We start from the raw sequence: 23,385 nt of genomic DNA, 5'->3' as shown, positions 1-23,385 counted from the left end.
AATAAGCCATTATGCTTAAGCCTCCATGCATAAAGCTCTTATTCTTAATCCCTTATGCATAATACCTTAAGCATAAATTCTTCATGCATGAAGCCATAATTCAATATGTTGCATAAGGCTTCATGCAATAATCTCTCTATGCATAAGCCCTTATGCATAGAGGCTTAAGCCATAATATATATATATGCTCTATGCATAAGGCTTTTATGCACAAAGGCTTCATGCTGCGTAATGCATGAATCCTTTATGCATAATGCATGAAGTCTTTATGTATAAGACTTAAGAATAAAGCCTCTATGCATAAAGGCTTCATGCATGAAGCCATAATGCATGTTGTATAAGGCTACATGAAATAAGCCCTTATGCATAGAGGCTTAAGCCATAATGCATGTAGGCTCTATGCATAAGGCTCTATGAAGCCTTTATGCATAAAGCCTTATGCTTAAGCCTCTATGCATAAGGCTTATGCTTAGAAGCTTCATCAAAAGATCCATAATGCATAAAGGCTTCATGAGATTTATGCAAAGAGGTTTCACAAATGCATGCATAATAATTCAAAATTCTCCCAAGCAACCAGGGATACACCATAAAGAAGTAAAGAAAGGGATTGTGAAAGACAAGTGCTCTCGCCTTGATTTAGAGAAGTTGAGTGTTTGTTGAGAAAGTAGAGTGCAGGTTGAAAGAAAAGATCCAATCTACAAGTAGAAGCACAAAAATAAACAATGTGTATGTTAGTAAAACAAAATAAACAAATCATGAAGCATAGAGACTTATGCATAGAGGCTTCATGCATGTTTCTCTTCCACCCACCTCTTCCACTCATACTCAAGCAAGGTATGTTCTTGTTTCTTTATTTCATGCATGAGAGCTTTCCATGAAATATTATCTTCATCTCCTATGCAAAAAAATCTTTCCATGAAAGCTTCATCTCCCCTCTCTTGTAAGGTTTTCCCCTCTTTTCTGTTTCTTTCTCCTCTCATTCTCCTCTCTTTTCCCTCTCTTGAAGCTAAACCACCCTAACCCTATCTTTTACATAGAAATCCTAATATAGAGCTTTCATGGAGAGCTCTCTATGAAAGCTCTCTATTGGGCTTTCTATTTAGAAGTTAGGGTTAGCATTGCATAAGCCATGCACTTTCTATTATTAAGACCATTGTGATCAAGCTTTCTATTAGTATTAGGGTTAGGGTTACGATTAGAGTGACTCACATTTCTCTTCTCCTCTTCTCTTCTTCCACTTCTTCTCTTCTCCTCTTCCTTTCTCATATATTAAAATGTAGTTTACTTACAACTTTTTTTGTAGACAACTAATAAAATGTTTATTCCTAGTTGATTTATTTTGGTTTGATTTTGTAGGTTTTTCTTCTACATCATTAAGTCAACACGAGTAAGCCTCTTGATGTAAAATCTCAACAGTTATACCTCTCTGGTTTTTTATTCTTATGGTGCATCCTAGGTGCTTGGGAGTTTTTTTAGGGTTTACTTATTTTGTAGTTTTATGCATAGAACTCCATGAAACCCCTTTGCATAGAGCTTCATGAAGCTCTATGCCTTATGCATTATGGCTTCATCCATGAAGCCTCTTTGAATAAAGCTCATGAATCTCTTTGCATATTGGCTTCATACACGTAGAAGCTTTATGCTTCAAGCTTTATGCATAAAGCCATAATGCATATCTGCCCATCACCGTTGAGCAGCAAAATTTTTCTACTAATTTTGTTGTTGGGCAATGAAATTTTGTTGGGTGTTACAACAAAATTTCACCTGGACAGTGAAATTTCGTTGTTGAAAATGCTACTAGGCACCGACCTTATTGTGTACCTTTTTGTTGCAAGATCTTCTAACTGTTTGTGCTAACATGTACTGTCTTATGGGTGGCAGATGTCTAGCTCTGACTCTAACTATTGATCGGTGGTTGGTTTCGAAGCATGGTTAAAGGAGAAGATACAATGTATGTGTGATCGATTCAAGGACCAATATATATGACTACATCGTATAACAATTGATCATGTCCATATATATGGGCTTCATGAGGCATTTTCATGACCAAGTGCACATGATGACATGGAGGAAAATTGTATAAAAGTGTTACACAATATTCCACACCGTTCCATGACATTGGATAAATTGCAAAATGTGGCAAGGCTTCATAGGGAAAGCATGGTTGAGAATCATCCTCTCCAACCAATGAATGAGGTGCCTCCACCATTGCCACATGAGGAGGAAGAGGATCTCATCATGGAAGACATGGTGAATGATTTCTTTGAACAAGAGGTCATAGTGATGGTGGAGTGCAAACTCCAATGTCACAAGAGAAGCAAACCTTACATAGAGAGGTAAGCACCCCTTTGTATGAGGGATGTGTGTACTCTACACTCCGAGCAAACTTGGAACTATTAAACTTGCAAACAACTTATGGATGGAGTGATGCAAGTGTTACAAGTGACCCATCATTACACCCTTAAACATGATTGGGTTAAGAAATCAAAGTCAAAGGTAGATCCTAAAAATCTAGATCACACACCGTTGAATGCTTTCTTCAATGATTTGTGCTCAATTTGTGCATTCATTCATCTTAGAAAGAGCACCTAGCTTGCCTAAAAAGGGTGTTTGAAAGGTGTCGATTTTATCGCATATCCTTAAACCCTTACAAACATTAAGAAATATTTGGACATCTTTTGGACCCTTTGTTGATGATCTTCATTAGAAATGGACCAATAGGAAGAGAGGAGTGTGCACATTTGGTCTCTTCCAAAAGTAGGGGGCAACTAGGCTTGTCTCCCTCATTACTACATTTGTGGGATTCAAAAAGTAGGGAGTGGCCTTCATAAATTAGGGAGGTGGAGTGCAAAAAGTAGGAGTGTGCCATAAAGCAAGGGGGTAGCTTCTATAAAAAGTAGAGGGCTCTGCCAATTTCAGCCCCATCAATCTCGTGGGTCAAAAAAACCTTAAAAAATAGGATTTTTCAAGAAAAAAGTGCATTTTTCCCTCTCAAAACCCAACCCAAACCATATTATATAAAAAAACTTCTCTTTTCACCTCAGATTTCTCTCCCTACACATTATTTTTTCCTCCAACATCATCCTCTTCACCCCAAACCTTAAATCTCCATAGCTCATTCTCTCTCTACTGTCCAACCTTCTCTCTCTCTCTCTCTCTCTCTCTCTCTCTCTCTCTCTCTCTCTCTCTCTCTCTCTCTCTCCCTTCCTTCTCTCTACTGTGCTCAGATTTGTAACCTTTTCTATCTCCGTCACGCACAAGTGCACACATTCAAATCTCCTCACACCCACATCTACCTCCCTCTCCCCAACAACCTCAACTCTACTGGTGGGCAACCTTCTCTCTCTCTCTCTTCTGCCTAAAACCTTTCTAGCAAAGCACACAATGGAGGGTAGTGCATCTTTGTCGAGGAGAAGGCCAAGGGATGATGTTGGGGCTCTACTCATGCATAATACGAGGAATGAACACGATGCTTAGATTGAAAAACAATTTCAAAAGGAAGATTGGGTGTATTTGCAGCCCAGTGCCACTAGACCGCACATCGAGTTCAATGTGGAGATGTGATTGAGCACCATTGGAAGGGGCATCTACTAGGATTCAAGGAAACAAGGCGTGATGGATTGGTGGCCCTAGTGCAACATGTGTACTCAGCATCAAAAATTTCTTTACGCCTACATTGTCATAGTCCTCGTTTCCCTTGCAACTGTATGCTTTCACTTTAGTACATTAGTGTACATGGTTTGTGAAGTGTTGTTTTCAACTTTATTTGACAGTTTCCTCATTTCCAGATATTTTTCCTTCCAACATCATTGAGGAGAGCAGCCCATAAGGAGCCTAATAGGAACATTCTATGCCATACACACTCACATTGGGGATGGTGTACTCTATGACAATGCCCCTTCTAACCTTGCTAGTCAAAAGATTTTCTTCTACACCCACAACTATGTAGTCCTGACATAGGTCAACAGGTCTGGTAAGCTTGAAGAAGTCCCATCTCCTTCCCTCTCTAGTGTTGAATGGCCAATTCCTGATGTTTAAACTATTGTTGCTCTTAAAGTAAAGATATCCAATGATATACATTCTTCTTTGAAGTACACAAAGGCCTCAAGATGATCAGTTGGTCTAAGCTGGGCATGCCCTATGCATGTGTTTGCACACATGTTTCGGGCCATTACTTACACTCAAATGCCAACAATGTATATGTGCAAGGTGGTAGACATTGAAGAGATTGTCAATTTTCTTGGCCAAGGGTGGGACATTGTGGAGGGGGAGCACAAAGCAGAGAATTTCAGGTGCAATGTAGTGCATTCTAGTGTCTCCTTTCGATTCTTGTGAGCTCGTACCACTTTGTGTACTCATTTCTATTACGACCGGTGGATGAGGAAGAAGGGTGCATGGATACCCTTAGAAGCTCAAGAGGAAGTTGTAGAGTCTATATATCTTTCTATAGGCCTACCTAATGTGGGGGTAGAGATTGTCCAAGCAAGTAAGCATTGGCGCCTTTTGGATGTCCGTGATCACCTACACATTTTGGGATTTGAGGGAGTCAATAATGCTTACTTCAATGTGCAAAGTAGGAAGGTAAGAATTGTTTGACATTTAAACCTCTGTATTTGTTCACCCCTTTTTGAAGTCACTTACTGTGTTGGGTGTTTGGATAGGTTGGAAGGCGGATGGGAGAAAATACCAAGGTGTCCTCGGATTGGGGGCCGGATGATGTCACCTTGGTTCAAAGAATCTAAGCTATGAGTGTCCACTGGAGCAATTTTGTAATATCCCTCCATCGAAGTTTTGTAAAAAGAATAGTTTTTGAGATACTTCGGTGTTTAAAATATGTTGTCTGGTTTCTTGAAGAGGTGGTTTTGTCTTTTAAAAAATCAACATTTTTTCATGTTTTTTGGTCTAGTGTGAAATGGCCGCTATCTTGTATAAATAGTACTTTGAAGGCTTGATGTGTCATTTTTGCACTCATTCTCAAGAGCACAAGGCACCTCCACACTCGAGCTTTAGAGCACATGGCTGCCTACAACGATCGCTTCATGGACTTCCTCCATGAGAGCAAGTTTCTAGAGGCCACACACTTGCATGTAATGTTCACTCACGAGATCGATTGGATCTCCACACACTGCGCCTCCATGAAGAATTATTTGTAGACACATTATCATACATGGACACCCACATTAAGCCGCACTTTGTCTCTCTGGCCAACAATGATAGATTGTGGGTGCCCTCCAACCTCCTAGAGTACATCAACCACCACAATGGAAGGCCCTTCCAAAAACAGCTCAAAAGATTTGAAGCAATGGTGAAATCTAGACACTTGCTAGAGCTTAACAAAAAGCAAGTCAATAGAGGTGCCATTGGCCATCGCTTTCTATCATGGCTGGCCTGCTTTGTTTTCTTCCTTTCAAAAGGAGATAAGGAAGAGGAGTTTGAACTGCCACAACTGCGCCTTGGAGGATTCATCCAGAACAAGGAAGAGCCTCAGAGTGCAACGCAAACAGGTGTAAGTGAAAGCCTAATCGACGCACAACAATTTCCAGGAGGTGCGCTAGGGCTCGCAGAAAATCCATGCCACTTTGAGGCCAGTGGAAGTGGCATAGCAATTGAAGATGAAGATGACTCTATCCGCCTTCTTGAGATAGAGATTGACTCTCTATGTTTAGTTGTGGGGTAGAGGGGAGTTTTTCATTTTTTTGCATGATATTGAAAAGTCATGTTGCCTCTGCATGGATGAGTGCTCAAGCATGCTCAGGCTGAAGGCAGAGTTCCAATTGGATGACTCTAACACAGGTAACATGGAGGAGAACCTCCTCCCACTCACAAACTCGATGGAGGAGATGATGATCATTGCTTTAGAGGTAGCCAAGAATGCAGGCAAATGTCACCGAGGAGGAGTTCCAAGCGGCGCAACAAATTGTCTCCTGCGCAATCGTGCCTTGGAAACCAACTCCAACACAAAATATCGACGATTCCAAGTCCAACAAAGACTTAGAGTCAAAGGCTAAGATGAATGATAAGCAAGAGAACATGCTAGAGATGGACAGTTGAGCTATGTCGGGTGGGGGAACGCGTGCTACTACAGAACCATATCCGGCTCTTGGCCACTACATTGGACACCTCCCAACCAATGACTTTGTGATTATTCACAAATAATTCACACCCAATGCCAGCTTCCCCCTTTTTGCATTAAACACCTTCTCAAAGCAACTATGTGTGGCCACTGTTGGTCAGTCTCGCGGGAGCGGCTATAGAGGCAAGGTTCTTGCCCAATTAGGAATTTCCAAGTTGCTTGGCCATGACTCACCATGAGAAATTGCCACTGCTATTCTAACCGGTGAGCTCCCCGTAGCTAGGAAGCGACGAACCTCTCTTGTAAAGAGTATTCCCAAATCCCACATGTAAATTTTTATATCAAAACAATGCTGAAAGTGGAGTTTAAGTACATGTGATTGATTTATAATCTAAAAACGAGGAGGGCCAAAAGAGTGTAAGAAAGGGCTATCTGGGGTCACTCGAATATGTAAGCGTAGCACATGGGTTCAACAAAAGGGGTTTTTTTAATCCCTTTTTTACAAATTTTTTACATACAGAAGGGTACCATTTAAAGGGGGTATTTACAGATTCAATAGAAAAAGGGTGTGTTTTATTTATGAAAATTTTACAGATAAGGGGTTTTTTAAGTAGGCCTTGAACGCACGTGATATAGAGAGTTTACATATAGTGAAACCCCCGAGGCTATCCGAGAGCCCCGCATAGGGCATTTTTGCACCCTTTTGGAGAAGTATGTGCCATTTAATTTTTGTTGGTTTTCAAGTGAAATAAACATGTTTTCTGTTGAGACGACGTGACCGCAGAATGTGTGTAGTCTTTGTAAGTGACTCGTGGAGAGGGAATTTTCAAAACACGAAAATCAAACAAAATGTTAAGTCGTTTCCCATAAATGAGCACAAAAATAATGCGTGCAATGTTCTGGAAGGCAACCCATAGAACAATATCATTAACTTTTGTAGCTTTCCTATTTCAACAAAAATGTTGTTGAACTCATTGAATTCGAATGAAATATTACCATCCGTAGTCTTCTTCTTTCCCCATGCTACAATGCAAAGTGTATCGTTGATGTGGTAGTAATCCCCAATCCTGCATTTTACATCTTCATTACGCACTCCCTTTGCTAGACAATGTAAATTTTCCCAAATCCCACATGTAAATTTTTATATCAATACAATGTTGAAAGTGGCTTTTAAGTACATGTGATTGATTTGTAATCTAGAAAAGAGGAGGGGCAGAAGGGTGCAAATAGGGGCTGTTCAAGGGCCCCACATAGGGCATTTTCACACCCTTCTGGCCATCATGAATTTACTTTCCATTGGATTGAGTTATACCAGGACAAATTTTAAGGGATTTGAGTTATAATTTTTATAAAAACCTTTAAATTTTAGGAAAAAACCTATAAAAATTTGAGGTTGAAGGTTTTTCGAATTGTTGGGAAAAATGTTTTCTGCAAACACTGCACCTATTGCTCGAAATAGTCCATTGTTTCTCTCTTCCGCCTCCACCCCCAGCTCCACCTACCACCACAAGACAATATGCCACATTAGAAAGAAGGGCTAGAGGGGAGCAAAAATGGCATGTATGAGGCCCCTATACACAGGCCCCTGTACACAGCATTTTTGCACCCCTCTTGCCATCATGACTTTCCTACTCTTAACTGCATTTCAGCCACCCCAAGCCCTTTGCGTGATGAGAGTTTATTCAAAATCGACACATCTTAGTAGAAAAACCATTTGGGCCAAAAGGGTGTGAAAAATGCGATTGCATGCAGCTTGGAGGGGCCTTTTGCACCCTTTTGGTCCTTTACTCAAATGTGATTGAAAGCACATACACACTTACATCAAATAGATAATAACAAGATAGAGTGCACATCGACAATTTCAAGACGTACACATCGACAATTGCAAGATATATTACACATCGAAAACTCATTAATATCAAAAATTGAGATACTCTATGGTCAGGAGAGGACGAGGTAGAGGAGGCCGTGGACGCGGTCAAGGAGGTGGCCGAACAGGTAATCAGAATTATGGTCAGCAGCAACAGCAACAACAACAGTCCCAGAATCAACAACAACAACAACAACACACAGGTGGAAGAGGTAAATTCAGAGGCAGGGGGAGTCAAAGAGGCCATGGAAATTGGCAAAGGCAATATAATGATGCACGTGAATGCTATTATTGTGGTAAGCCTGGACATGTGCAGGCAGAATGTTATAAGAAGTAGGCTGACATGCAAAATGGGAAAGTGGAGCAAAACAACTATGCATCCTCAAGCAGAAATAATGAGGATAATGAAAGGTTGTTTGTTATGCAGCATGTCGTGAATTCCATGTCTGAAAATGTTAATGCAGCACAAAAAGATAATGTATGGTATGTGGATTCAGGCGCTTCGAACCACATGACGAGTCATGGGGAATGGTTCAAGGAGATGAAAAACCCGGAAAGACTAGGTTTTGTGGAAACAGGGGATGACACTGCTCATCCAATTACCCACGTTGGAGATGTGCCATTGTCTATGCATGATGGCAAAGTGAAGTACCTTGCAGATGTACTTCATGTACCGAACATAACAAAGAATCTGGTTTCAGTTGGCCAGATGATTGAGCAGGGTTTGCAGGTTCGGTTTAACCCTGATGGGTGTTATGTTGAAGATTTCAAAGACAAGTGCAGGTTGGTTGTTGCAAAAGGCAACTCAGGAGAGATCTTGGAGGATCCTACTATGTATAGGCGCATAGTAGGAAGTTTGATCTACATGACGATCACGAGACCAGATTTGAGCTATGCTATTGGGTTGGTGAGTCAATTTATGCAGGTTCCACGGAAACCACATTTGGATGCAGTGAGACGCATACTGAGGTATGTGAAGTCTACTTTGCATTGTGGACTATTCTATGAGACTGGGACAGAGATATGTGTACATGGGTACACAGATGCTGATTGGGCTGGTAGTATCTCAGATAGAAGATCTACCAGTGGATTCATGTTTTCTTTGGGGAGTGCTGCTGTGACTTGGAGCAGCAAGAAGCAGCCTACGGTTGCTCTATCGAGTACAGAGGCCGAGTACAGAGGAGCTGCTATGGTGGCAGCATGTGAGGTAGCGTTGAGAAAGCTACTTACAGATTTGGGTCTATCAGTGGATAGACAAGTTGTCATTTTCTGTGACAACATTAGCAGTATACAGTTGGCCAGGAACCCAGTCTTTCATGCTCGTACGAAGCACATAGAGGTCCACTACCACTTTATCAGAGAGAAGGTCTTGGCAGGAGACCTTGACCTTGTTTATGTCAGCACAGAGGATCAGGTAGCTGACATATTCACCAAAGCATTGGGTACAGAGAAGTTCCGCAGATTCAGGGCTTCGCTTGGTGTACATGAGATGGAGTTGAGCTCGAGGGGGAGTGTTGAGATATCGAGCTCGTCTAGTGAGGCGGTGGCCACTGATGACCCGCCTGGGGGATAGGCCCCACACTTACACCACTGGCATGGTTGGTGAGATCATGGGAGATATGCGGCCAGTGGGATGACAAGCTGTGTGACAGCCATTCTAGAGACTGGCATAGTTATAGCGCCAGCTCATTTAGTCGGGTTCACACTATAGAGAACCCGTGTATGTATTGGTTGAGTACCGTTCATATTATGTGTACTCTTATTCTTGTATATGGTGTGTTGATTGTTGAGTAGAGAAGAAGAAGATTTTCAGCCTCTCACCTTGTGTGTTCTCTATTAGGGTTTTGTGAGTGTGTGTGTGTGCTTGCAAGAGCTCAAGCTCTCTTCCCCCCTGCATCTTTTCATTACGCTGCTATCTTCTGTGCCATAATCCTTCAACTTTACATGTTTGCTCTCCTGGGATGATCTGGCTTACTCTATAATTTTTTTCTTTAGATTGCGGTTCTAACACTCCAAATTCTTCTTTGTGTTGTCCTTCAATCGTGCATGTCGTTCTTTGGTCATCTTCTTCATTGTTTGCTTTGTACTACGCACCATGGTGAGGAGAGCCAAGGGCAAGGATGGGAAGGCTCTAGTGTGTTTTTCTCACTGGCGAAGAATGGGAAAAAGTAGAGGTTGACCTTTATTTATACAAGAAAATGCGATCATTGCAATAACCCGTTGTTGGCGAAGATGGATATCTCGTGTTGTGTAAACATGTTGTACCGTGGACACTAGTTTTCCATTTCTTGCCTTCTAGAAGCCTTGTACATTTTGCCGTCGACTCGGTGAGGCCCGATTGCCGCTGAGCAGGCTATAGATAAACCTAAGCGCTCTTACAAAATGCCTCTCCCACCCAAGCACCATCATCGTCCTTCTTGTTGTGCAAGGATATCTTCTCAATCTCGTCTTTTGGTCTTCTTGGTGCGGCCATATCTTCTTGGAAGAAGCTAGAGTAGAAAGGTTAGAGACAAGTGTAATTATTAGTACTGAAAGCCTAGTCCCCCTCCCTATAGCCTAGTCTCCCTCCCTATAATATTCAAAGGAGACCAAATATGCACAATCCTCTATTCCTATTGATTCGTTGCTAATTACTTTCATTCGTAAAAGGCCCAAAATATGTCCAAATGCCCCCTGATGTTTGTAAAGGAAACTACATATTAAAGCAATACATTAGGGATAATGTATGAAATAGTACTGTTGGTACATATTAAAGTGGTACATTTTACGGATAATGTATGACATATTTCTCGTGTACCAATAGGCTAAGAAACTTATACTACCGATAGGAGGAGAAGTGGTACACTAGGGATAATGGATGTCATAATACTATTGTACATTGAATTTAAAGATTCAAAATTTTGAAATTTTAGTTATAAAACTGATTAAGCTATGCAATTTTTCACCGATACAAACCAGTTGAACTTCCTTTTTTTTCCACTAGTTTTGAAAAAAAGTTTATTAGTTATAAAGTCAATTGAACTATGCAATTTTTCAATAAAAACCAGTTGAGCTTCTTTTTTTTTCAATAGTTAGAGAAAAAAAAAAGTTTATTTCTAACACTGATGAGGCCCATCAAAAAGCAACCTGGTCGGTCGATGCCGTCCAGAGCTCGCGTTGGAGGCGTAAAGTCAAAAGGGGCAGCGCCGTGTAGTGGGAAGGGAGAACACGTGCGGGAACTTTTTAGTAGTCCATTTTGAACAGGTGAAAAAAGGGCTCCTCTGTACGCTGATCAATGATAAGGAGGATACGTACGTACTCCTCCTCCTCCTATTGGTGATCAGGCCACGCCAATTATAAGCTTTGCTGCGATGGTGACCCCATATGGTAGGCGCTGAAGCGTGGACCAATGGTGGCTTGTAAGCTGTAGCCTGATGATGATAACAGCCATGAAGTCAAGGTCCAAGGGCCGTGAAGACATCACCATATTCAGCTACGTCCCTCCCTTGATCATCCAGCCTCTCTCTCTCTCTTGTCTATATAAAGCTCTCTTTTACTGCATGTTAGCCCATGCCCATCCTCTTAAGCTTGCATCCTCATAGCATCAGCTACCCCTTGCTCAATCTTCCCTTCTTCTACTTAATCAAGCTTGACCTACGCTCGCATTAACATCATCATCGAATCTACTTTAGTTGACTACTTGATGTGCACATCTCAGTAATTCGCCTAATTGACCCATCCACTCATCATTAGCCGTAATCTTTGTCCTCACTCCTATACTACTATTAGCCCTTGTCATCCCCCACGCTCCTGTACTATTATTAGCTCTAATCATTGCCCACACTCCTATACTATCATTAGCCCTTCTCATTGCTCTCATTAGGCCTCACTCCTGCAACTCTAATATATTTTATCATTAGCTTTAATCATTTCCTTAATCATCGTCCCGCCTCCCTCCATGGATTCTCACGTGAACTCCTTACATTTACAGCTTATAATCTTTGTCGTTGTTGCGGCCCTCTGTATAATTGGCTGCAGCTTTACTGATGCAGTTGATTCTCTAATTACAAGCGTTATACCAGCTATTAAGGTGCTAATGGAGATTTTAGTTGGTGGGATACTTCTGCTAGCCTCGTTCTGTTTCAATACCCAAATCTGGCCTCTCATTAAAGCTCACTGGAACGTGCTAGTGCATGGGTTGCCATCGCTTCCGGCAGGAAGCATGGGCTTGCCTTACTGGGGGGAGACGCTACAGTACATGCGCTCATGGGCGCACCCCATCAACCCAGACCACTGGTATGATGAGAGGCATGCAAAATACGGCAACGTTTTCAAGACGTTCTTGCTGGGCTCCCCGACTGTGGTGATGCTGGGGCCTGATGCCAACAAGTTTGTGCTGTGCAATGAGAACAAACTCTTCGAGAGCAGCTGGCCGAGGTCTCTGAGAGAGCTGGAGGGGCAGCATGCTGTGAGCATGGTGCAAGGCGAAACGCACAAGAGGCTGCGCAGGGCGATCAACGTGTTCTTGAACGCGAATGCGCTCAAGACGTTTGGCGATAGAAAAATGCGGTGGTGAAGCGCATCAAGGAGGATTGGCTCGACGCAGACGGTGTCGTTTTGGGCTACCCCGCCCTGCAGAAACTGGCGTTTCAGCTGAACGCGGAGCTGTTCATAGGGCTGAAGCCCGGGGCTGAGCTGGAGAGGCTGCGCGCCCACTACGAAAACTTTACGGCGGGTTTGGAGTCTCAGCCCTTGGACTTGCCGTGGACCGTCTTCGGCAAGGCCAAGGGGGCGAGGAATGTGCTGCTCAACTACATGTTCACCAAGATCAACACGCGCCGGCGAGAACTTGCACAGCTGGCCAACGCCGTCGATCAGAGCGTCGACGGCGCCAACGACGCGAGAGACCTGCTGGACCTGCTGCTCACGTCCAAGGACGAAGAGACCGGCAACCTGTACGCGGCTGAGGAGATCGGCGACAACATGCTCCTGTTGGTCCACGCAGGCCAAGACACCACCGCATCCGCACTCGCAGTCACCCTGAAGCACCTCGCACAATCGCCCGACATACTCTCTAAGCTCAAATCAGGTAGCCAATCACGTAATCGTATCTCCTCTTAATTACTACCCGTCATCTTTTTGCACCCGATTCCGCTAATCACCTGATAATTGTACCTGTATATCGTGCAGAGTGCAGAGCTCTAGCTGCGTCACTACGTGAGAGCGGGCAGCAGCACGCGAGCAGAGAGAAGCTCAAAAGCATCGACCTCCTGAGGTGTGTGATAAGCGAGGGGTTACGCATGTGCCCACCAGTATCCGGTTTCTTCAAAAGGGCAAAGTGCGACGTGGTCCATCAAGGGTATACGATTCCGAAGGGCTGGACGGTAAGGGTTATCACTTTTAATATGCGTAAAGAAGTCTTTTATGTCCTAGATACACACACAAGACATGATACACATGGATGTAAACCTCTCTTCACATTATAACAACCTTCAACATTCACATAATAACTCATGCAAATTCGAAATTCGTTGAGAAAAACGTTTTTCAACTGATGCAAACCCACTCAACTTTTTGCCTAAAAGCATCGTACATGAGTTGTTGATGTACTATCTTGATATGATGAACAGGTGCACCTCGCTACACGCCACACACATCTCAAGGGAGAGTTCTTTTTGGATCCTCATCAGTTTGATCCTTCACGTTTTGAGAGTAGGTGTGGTAGCTTTGCCTATATTCCCTTCGGGCAAGGGGCCCGAATTTGCCCAGGCATGGAGTTTGCAAAGATCACCATGGAGCTCTTCCTCTTTCATCTCCTCTCCTCCTTTGATGAGATACAACTCATGGAGCCCAATGAGAAGACAATCATTCGCACCTTCTCACCCTACCCAGAGCAAGGCTTGCCCATCAAGCTCACACCTAGGATCCAGTGAGCCTTGCAATGAAATATTACATTGAAGAAGTTTGTAAACTTTATTTTACTAATATCTCACATACATTAGAAAAAGTGAGACTATTATAGCATCCTTGTTCTTTAGAAAGGGAATTTAAATTACATAGCTTAAATATAATTGGAAAACTATCTCATGCATTTAATGCATCATGTACAACATAACAAGAGATGAAGGCTATAGCAATACTATTTATAATGATGTAGAGACACATGAAATGAATACCTAAGGACCACTTTGCAATAAAACGTTTTAAATTAAGTGACATTTGTGTGTCTAGTCACTTTTAGTGATACTGGTAATTATAGTGTCTCTAGACCTTTTTTCTTGGCCTAAAAATACTACGAAAGTTTGCACTTTTGTTCGAGGTCCTTTTGAAAATGCGCTTATATATTTGAATTTTGCATTGGCCTTTAAACTTAAGGCTCTCTTGGATAAAGCTTGTTTATTTTTGGCCTAAAAATACTATGAAAATTTGCACTTTTGTTTGAGGTCCTTTTTGAAAATGCACTCATATATTTTAATTTTGCATTGGTCTTTAAACTTAAGGCTCTCTTGGATAAAGCTTGTTTATTTTTTTTTATTTTTTTATTTTTAGCTTGTTTATATCCTAACCAATATATATGTTTTTTTCACTTTTGGTATATAAAAATACTTGTAAAAGTAAAAGAAACCAATAAATACATTACCATCAAATCATAGCATGTATGGATATGTGTGTGTGTGTGTGTATACATACATACATATACACATATATGTACATATATATATATGTGTGTGTGTGTGTGTGCATGTGTGTACATATATATATATATGTATATGTGTATGTATATGTACATATATATATATGTGTGTGTGTGTGCATGTGTGTACATATATATATATATATATACATATATATACATATATATATATATATATACATATACATATATATATATATATATATATATATGTATATATGTATACATATATATATATATATATACATATACATATATATATATATATATATATATATATATATGTATATATATATATATATGTATATATACATATACATATACATATATACATATATATATACATATACATATATATATATATGTGTGTGTGTGTGTATATGTATATGTGTATAGCCACGCGCGGCTATGTATGTGTGTATAGCCACGCGCGGCTATGTACGTGTGTATAGTCACATGTGGCTATACCCACGTATATAGTCGCGTATTGTTACAAAATTAATTCTCCCATGTGGTGCATCCTTTCTTTGTTCTCCCACGTGGCTATACCCACGTATATAGTCGCGTATTGTTACAAAATTAATTCTCCCATGTGGTGCATCCTTTCTTTGTTCTCCCAAAAACTACACTAAACGTGTTTCCTGTCCTCCCTTTATCTTCCATACCTCAAGCATGTCAAGTATGAAACTCATACTCTCCTCCTTCATTGATGTGATTTCATAGTTTCATGGTGAAGGTAAGGGTTTTTATTCTCTATTCTCTCACCTTTGTTTCAATCTCTATGTGCATACTTAGGTCTTGATTCTTGTCTTCTTCTTTTTCTTTTTCTTCTCATTTGTCTTCATTTGCAAAGATCTAATTTGTTTATTTTTTTTCTTCTACTCGTAGATTAAAACTTTTATTTCAATGAAAACTCTACTTCTCAACAAACATTCAACTCCTCTAAATTAAGATAGGAGCACTTTACTTTTACAAATCCTTTCTTTACTTGTTTATGGTGCCCCGTTGGGTGCTTGGGAGCATTATTATTACTATGCATGCAATAATTTTTTAAAGCTTATGCATAAATCTCATGAAACCTTAATACATAAAGGCTTTATGTATTATTATGGCTTCATACATGAAGTCTTTATGCATTATGGCTCTATGTATGAAGCCCTTATGTTTAAGCCTTATGCATAGAGGCTTAAGCATAAGGGCTTAATGCATGAAACCTTATGTAACATGCATTGTGTTTGTATGCATGAAGCCTTTATGCATAAGGCCTTATTGCATGATGTCTTATGTATAGAGGCTTTATGCATAAAGGCTTTGTATATAGTGCATGTTGCATAAAGTTTCATGGATTAAGCCCTTATGCATAGAGGCTCTATGCATAAATCCTCTATGCATAAGCCTTATGGAGGCTCTATGCTTAAAGCTTCTATGCATAAGCTTTATAGAGGCTTTATGCATAAAGCCTCTATGCATAAAGCTTTGAGGCTTAAGGATTAAGCCTCATGCATAAGGCTTAAGCATAATGTTTAAGCCTTATGCATCTATAGAGGCTTAAGAATAAGGGATTTATGCATAAGGCTTAAGCCTTATGAATAAGGGCTTAATGTATGAAGCCTTATGTAACATGCATTATGGCTTCATGCATGAAGCCTTTATACATAAGGGCTTATTTCATGAACTCTTTATGCTTAAGCTTTATGCATAAGGGCTTATCGCCATGAAGAATTATCCATAAAGGCTTTATGTATAAAGAGACTTTATGCATAAAGCTTTGAGGCTTAAGAATTTAGCCTCTATGCATAAGGCTTAAGCATAATGTTTAAGCCTTATGCAAAGAGGCTTAAGCATAATGGCTTATGCATAAGCCATATGCTTAAAGCTTAATACATAAGGCATATGCAGCATAGGGCTTATGAGTAAAGCTTAAAACTTAAGCCATATGCAGAAAGCTTAATGCATAAGACACATGCATAAAGCTTATTAACATATATATATTTTTATGCTTGTAGATTGTCCTTGAAACATAAGCTCAACTTCATAATGCATTGCCTACTTATCTTCTTCTCAAGGTAAGAGTCTTTCATAGTTCATTCCTTTACTTGTTTATGGTGCACCCCGAGGTTCTTTCATAGTTCATTTCTTTACTTGTTTATGGTGCACCCCCAGATGCTTGGGAGTATTTTATTTCATTACACATAAAGCATAAGGCTTATGCAATAAACTTAAGGCTTTTGCATCTATGCATCATGGCTTCATGCATGAAGCCTTTATGTAGAAGGGATTATTGCATGAAGCTTGATGCATAGAGGCTTTATACATAAGCTCTATGCATGAAGCCTTTATGTTTAAGCTCTGTGCAGGAAACCTTATGAATAGAGGCTTCATGCATACAGTCTGTATGCATAAAGCTTTCAGGCTTAAGTATTAAGACTCTATGCATAAGGCTTAAGCATAAGGGACTTATTCAACAAGCATTATGGCTTCATGCATGAAGGATTTATGCATAAGGTCTTATTGCATGATGCCTTATGCATGAAGCCTTATGCATAGAGGCTTAAGCATGATTTTAAGCCTACGCATACATTAATGCTTAATCCATCAATTCTTAATCAATGTAATGCATTAGTATAGGTTTATTTTCAATGGCTACACTAAAACATTAATGAAGATAATCAAAAATAGGTTATTGTTGCTCACGTAGTACCACAACGATGAAGATGCATACAACATTGCTCTTCGTAGAAAGTACTATGTCACAGATGTTGTTCGTGGCATAAGAGTGTGGTGGGTGCACTCAAGATGACATCAACAAAGCCCAAGAAAATCTTTTCGAAGCAATCACGGAGTGGATGGAGAATTATCTTATCTCTTCCATGCAAGAAACAACTGCTCGTGCTGAGCTTGTCGATTTAGTGCAACGAGCTCAACAAAATGTAGTTTAGGATTAAGGTGTAATGAACTATGTAATTTGTAATTTGCAATATAATCCATGATATTTTTGGCGAATTGTAATTATTTTTTTGTGTTTTAAGTGTTTAAGTCTTTTAAAAAAATGTCATTGACTAGTGTTTAATAATGTGATTAAAAAAAACAGAGACAGAATGGGGGAGAGATGTGGGGACACATATCCCCACAAATTACACCCATTTTGTCCTCATTCTTTTTCTTGCAGACAATCTGCGGCTATAGCCACGCGTGGCTGTAGCCGTGTGCTCACAGTTGTGTTTGTAGCCACACTCATAGCACTGTGACCGTTTTCTTCCATATATAGATTCTTTTAAATTTATGCAGCTATTGACATGGCTATGCTCTTCATTTGTTGTAGTAATACACACACACACACACACACACACACACACACACACACACACACACACACATATGTATATATACATATACATATATGTACATATATATACATATATATATATATATATATATATATATGTATATGTATATATATATATACATACATATACATATACATATACACACACACACACACACACATATATATATATATATATATGTATATATGTATATGTATATGTAAATATATATATATATATATATATATATATATATATATACATATACATATACATATATACATATATATATACATATACATATACATATACATACATACATACATATATATATATATATATATATATATATATATATGTACACACATGCACACACACACACATATATATATATATGTACATATATGTGTATATGTATGTATGTATGTATGTATGTATACACACACACACACACATATCCATACATGCTATGATTTGATGGTAATGTATTTATTGGTTTCTTTTACTTTTACAAGTATTTTTATATACCAAAAGTGAAAAAAACATATATATTGGTTAGGATATAAACAAGCTAAAAATAAAAAAATTTAAAAAAATAAACAAGCTTTATCCAAGAGAGCCTTAAGTTTAAAGACCAATGCAAAATTAAAATATATGAGTGCATTTTCAAAAAGGACCTCAAACAAAAGTGCAAATTTTCATAGTATTTTTAGGCCAAAAATAAACAAGCTTTATCCAAGAGAGCCTTAAGTTTAAAGGCCAATGCAAAATTCAAATATATAAGCGCATTTTCAAAAGGACCTCGAACAAAAGTGCAAACTTTCGTAGTATTTTTAGGCCAAGAAAAAAGGTCTAGAGACACTATAATTACCAGTATCACTAAAAGTGACTAGACACACAAATGTCACTTAATTTAAAACGTTTTATTGCAAAGTGGTCCTTAGGTATTCATTTCATGTGTCTCTACATCATTATAAATAGTATTGCTATAGCCTTCATCTCTTGTTATGTTGTACATGATGCATTAAATGCATGAGATAGTTTTCCAATTATATTTAAGCTATGTAATTTAAATTCCCTTTCTAAAGAACAAGGATGCTATAATAGTCTCACTTTTTCTAATGTATGTGAGATATTAGTAAAATAAAGTTTACAAACTTCTTCAATGTAATATTTCATTGCAAGGCTCATTGGATCCTAGGTGTGAGCTTGATGGGCAAGCCTTGCTCTGGGTAGGGTGAGAAGGTGCGAATGATTGTCTTCTCATTGGGCTCCATGAGTTGTATCTCATCAAAGGAGGAGAGGAGATGAAAGAGGAAGAGCTCCATGGTGATCTTTGCAAACTCCATGCCTGGGCAAATTCGGGCCCCTTGCCCGAAGGGAATATAGGCAAAGCTACCACACCTACTCTCAAAACGTGAAGAATCAAACTGATGAGGATCCAAAAAGAACTCTCCCTTGAGATGTGTGTGGCGTGTAGCGAGGTGCACCTGTTCATCATATCAAGATAGTACATCAACAACTCATGTACGATGCTTTTAGGCAAAAAGTTGAGTGGGTTTGCATCAGTTGAAAAACGTTTTTCTCAACGAATTTCGAATTTGCATGAGTTATTATGTGAATGTTGAAGGTTGCTATAATGTGAAGAGAGGTTTTACATCCATGTGTATCATGTCTTGTGTGTGTATCTAGGACATAAAAGACTTCTTTACGTATATTAAAAGTGATAACCCTTACCGTCCAGCCCTTCGGAATCGTATACCCTTGATGGACCACGTCGCACTTTGCCCTTTTGAAGAAACCGGATACTGGTGGGCACATGCGTAACCCCTCGCTTATCACACACCTCAGGAGGTCGATGCTTTTGAGCTTCTCTCTGCTCGCGTGCTGCTGCCCGCTCTCACGTAGTGACGCAGCTAAAGCTCTGCACTCTGCACGATATACGGGTACAATTATCAGGTGATTAGCGGAATCGGGTGCAAAAAGATGACGGGTAGTAATTAAGAGGAGATACGATTACGTGATTGGCTACCTGATTTGAGCTTAGAGAGTATGTCGGGCGATTGTGCGAGGTGCTTCAGGGTGACTGCCAGTGCGGATGCGGTGGTGTCTTGGCCTGCGTGGACCAACAGGAGCATGTTGTCGCCGATCTCCTCAGCCGCGTACAGGTTGCCGGTCTCTTCGTCCTTGGACGTGAGCAGCAGGTCCAGCAGGTCTCTCGCCTCGTTGGCGCCGTCGACGCTCTGATCGACGGCGTTAGCCAGCTGTGCAAGTTCTCGCCGGCGCGTGTTGATCTTGGTGAACATGTAGTTGAGCAGCACACTCCTCGTCCCCTTGGCCTTGCCGAAGACGGTCCACGGCAAGTCCAAGGGCTGAGACTCCAAACCCGCCGTAAAGTTTTCGTAGTGGGCGCGCAGCCTCTCGAGCTCAGCCCCGGGCTTCAGCCCCATGAACAGCTCCGCGTTCAGCTGAAACGCCAGTTTCTGCAGAGCGGGGTAGCCCAAAACGACACCGTCTGCGTCGAGCCAATCCTCCTTGATGCGCTTCACCACCGCATTTTCGATTCTATCGCCAAACGTCTTGAGCGCATTCGCGTTCAAGAACACGTTGATCGCCCTGCGCAGCCTCTTGTGCGTTTCGCCTTGCACCATGCTCACAGCATGCTGCCCCTCCAGCTCTCTCAGAGACCTCGGCCAGCTGCTCTCGAAGAGTTTGTTCTCATTGCACAGCACAAACTTGTTGGCATCAGGCCCCAGCATCACCACAGTCGGGGAGCCCAGCAAGAACGTCTTGAAAACGTTGCCGTATTTTGCATGCCTCTCATCATACCAGTGGTCTGGGTTGATGGGGTGCGCCCATGAGCGCATGTACTGTAGCGTCTCCCCCCAGTAAGGCAAGCCCATGCTTCCTGCCGGAAGCGATGGCAACCCATGCACTAGCACGTTCCAGTGAGCTTTAATGAGAGGCCAGATTTGGGTATTGAAACAGAACGAGGCTAGCAGAAGTATCCCACCAACTAAAATCTCCATTAGCACCTTAATAGCTGGTATAACGCTTGTAATTAGAGAATCAACTGCATCAGTAAAGCTGCAGCCAATTATACAGAGGGCCGCAACAACGACAAAGATTATAAGCTGTAAATGTAAGGAGTTCACGTGAGAATCCATGGAGGGAGGCGGGACGATGATTAAGGAAATGATTAAAGCTAATGATAAAATATATTAGAGTTGCAGGAGTGAGGCCAATGATTAGGCCTAATGAGAGCAATGATAAGGGCTAATGATAGTATAGGGCAATGATTAGAGCTAATAATAGTACAGGAGCAGTATAGGAGTGAGGACAAAGATTAAGGCTAATGATGAGTGGATGGGTCAATTAGGCGAATTACTGAGATGTGCACATCAAGTAGTCAACTAAAGTAGATTCGATGATGATATTAATGCGAGCGTAGGTCAAGCTTGATTAAGTAGAAGAAGGGAAGATTGAGCAAGGGGTAGCTGATGCTATGAGGATGCAAGCTTAAGAGGATGGGCATGGGCTAAAATGCAGTAAAAGAGAGCTTTATATAGACAAGAGAGAGAGAGGCTGGATGATCAAGGGAGGGACGTAGCTGAATATGGTGATGTCTTCACGGCCCTTGGACCTTGACTTCATGGCTGTTATCATCAGGCTACAGCTTACAAGCCACCATTGGTCCACGCTTGGCCTGCACCGCAGCGCCTACCATATGGGGTCACCATCGCAGGAAAGCGTATAATTGGCGTGGCCTGATCACCAATAGGAGGAGGAGGAGTACGTACGTATCCTCCTTATCATTGATCAGCTTACAGAGGAGCCCTTTTTTCACCTGTTCAAAATGGACTACTAAAAAGTTCCCACACGTGTTCTCCCTTCCCACTACACGGCGTTGCCCCTTTTGACTTTACGCCTCCAACGCGAGCTCTGGCATCGACCGACCAAAGGTTGCTTTTTGATGGGCCTCAAAGGTTGCTTTTAGAAATAAACTTCTTCTAAAAAAAGAAGTTCAACTGGTTTTTATTGAAAATTTGCATAGTTCAATTGATTTTATAACTAATAAACTTTTTTTCAAAACTAGTGGAAAAAAAAGGAAGTTTAACTGGTTTTTATCGGTGAAAAATTGCATAGCTTAATCAATTTTATAACTAAAATTTCAAAATTTTGAATCTTTAAATTCAATGTACAACAGTATTATGACATCCATTATCCATAGTGTACCACTTCTCCTCCTATCGGTGGTATAAGTTTCTTAGCCTATTGGTGCACGAGTACTATGTCATACATTATCCGTAATGTACCACTTTAATATGTACCAATAGTACTATTTCATACATTATCCCTAATGTATTACTTTAATACGTAGTTTCCTTTACAAACATTAGGGGGCATTTGGACATATTTTGGGCCTTTTACGAATGAAAGTAATTAGCAACAGACCAATAGGAATAGAGGATTGTGCACATTTGTTCTCCTTTGAATACTATAGGGAGGGAGACTAGGCTATAGGGAGGGGGACTAGGCTTTCAGTACTAATAATTACACTTGTCCCTTTAAAAAAGTAGGGGGTTTAGGGTAGGTATGGTCCCAACATTTTTCGTGGCTCAAAAAATCCTTAAATTTTTTGAAATTTTCGAGATCCCCCCAAAACTCACATTCTCTCCCCAAAAACCCATCTCAAATTTCATTGTAATCAAAAATTTCATTTTCAAGTCCGCTTTCCCTCTTGAACATCCAAATATAAACTTTTCCTCTGTTTCTCTTTCATCTCTATCTCATTTGCCCAACCCTAATGAAACCATCAAAGCTCGAAACCCTAAACTTTCTCTTCCATCTTAATCTCCCTCCCTTCTCGGAGCTCCCTCTCTTGCATCTTCGCGGCTCCCGTAAAACCCTAGTCTGCACATCTCTTTCCTTTTTATTCTAAACCTAACCTTTCTACTCTAGCTTCCAAGAAGATATGGCCACACCAAGAAGACGAAAAGAGGAGATTGAGGAGATATCCTTGCACAACAAGAACGACGATGATGGTACTTGGGTGGGAGAGGCATTTTGTAAGAGCACTTGGGTTTATCTATAGCCTGCTGCAATCAAGCCTCACCGAGTTCGACGGCGAAATGTACTGGAGCACCATTGGAAAGGTCATTTACAAGGCTTCCAAAAGGCAAGCAATGGAAAACTAGTGTCCACGGTACAACATGTTTACACAACACGAGATATCCATCTTCGCCAACAAACTCCGTTTCTATACAATTGTAAGTATCGTAGGTAGAAAGGGGTATGTGAGATTTTCTGACAGAGATGTTTCAATCTCAGTCAACTTATTTCTTGTTTACATATATTTTTCCTTTAAACATGGTAGAGGAGCAGCCATTGGAAAGCCTTACCAGAACATTTCAAGCACTACATGTAGACATTGGTCAGGCAA

At 40.6% G+C, this 23,385-nt stretch overlaps 2 protein-coding genes across 2 annotated transcripts; one reads left to right on the top strand and one right to left on the bottom strand.

Moving 5' to 3' along the window:
* The first annotated feature begins 5,302 nt into the window (after positions 1-5,302).
* On the top strand, positions 5,303-14,102 carry LOC147626353 (taxane 13-alpha-hydroxylase-like). The gene is made up of 5 exons (XM_086816797.1): positions 5,303-5,673; positions 11,961-12,390; positions 12,483-13,011; positions 13,113-13,306; positions 13,553-14,102. Exons 1-5 carry the CDS (start codon positions 5,303-5,305, stop codon positions 13,853-13,855), a joined length of 1,827 nt encoding a protein of 608 aa, XP_086672923.1. The 3' UTR covers positions 13,856-14,102.
* Positions 14,103-18,894: 4,792 nt separating this feature from the next.
* Positions 18,895-21,461, bottom strand: LOC147626352 (taxane 13-alpha-hydroxylase-like). Its single transcript, XM_086816916.1, has 3 exons — positions 19,975-21,461; positions 19,680-19,873; positions 18,895-19,432 (listed from the first exon to the last, which is right to left on the bottom strand). Exons 1-3 carry the CDS (start codon positions 21,107-21,109, stop codon positions 19,130-19,132), a joined length of 1,632 nt encoding a protein of 543 aa, XP_086673042.1. The 5' UTR covers positions 21,110-21,461; the 3' UTR covers positions 18,895-19,129.
* Between the last annotated feature and the right edge of the window lie 1,924 nt (positions 21,462-23,385).

This window comes from Cibotium barometz, chromosome 22 (assembly GCF_041138505.1).
Source record: "Cibotium barometz isolate CiBa-2024 chromosome 22, ASM4113850v1, whole genome shotgun sequence".
Lineage (NCBI taxonomy): Eukaryota > Viridiplantae > Streptophyta > Polypodiopsida > Cyatheales > Cibotiaceae > Cibotium > Cibotium barometz.
Note: the sequence above shows the minus strand (reverse complement) of the source record. Positions and strands in the feature narration are given on the sequence as shown.

Coding starts and splice junctions, on each gene's coding strand:
- LOC147626352 (XM_086816916.1), bottom strand. CDS start 21,109: ATGGATTCTCACGTGAACTCCTTACATTTACAGCTTATAATCTTTGTC. Junction 19,874..19,974: donor ACTCTCTAAGCTCAAATCAG/GTAGCCAATCAC, acceptor TATATCGTGCAG/AGTGCAGAGCTTTAGCTGCG. Junction 19,433..19,679: donor CGATTCCGAAGGGCTGGACG/GTAAGGGTTATC, acceptor TATGATGAACAG/GTGCACCTCGCTACACGCCA.
- LOC147626353 (XM_086816797.1), top strand. CDS start 5,303: ATGGTGAAATCTAGACACTTGCTAGAGCTTAACAAAAAGCAAGTCAAT. Junction 5,674..11,960: donor TCTCTATGTTTAGTTGTGGG/GTAGAGGGGAGT, acceptor AATTGGCTGCAG/CTTTACTGATGCAGTTGATT. Junction 13,307..13,552: donor CGATTCCGAAGGGCTGGACG/GTAAGGGTTATC, acceptor TATGATGAACAG/GTGCACCTCGCTACACGCCA.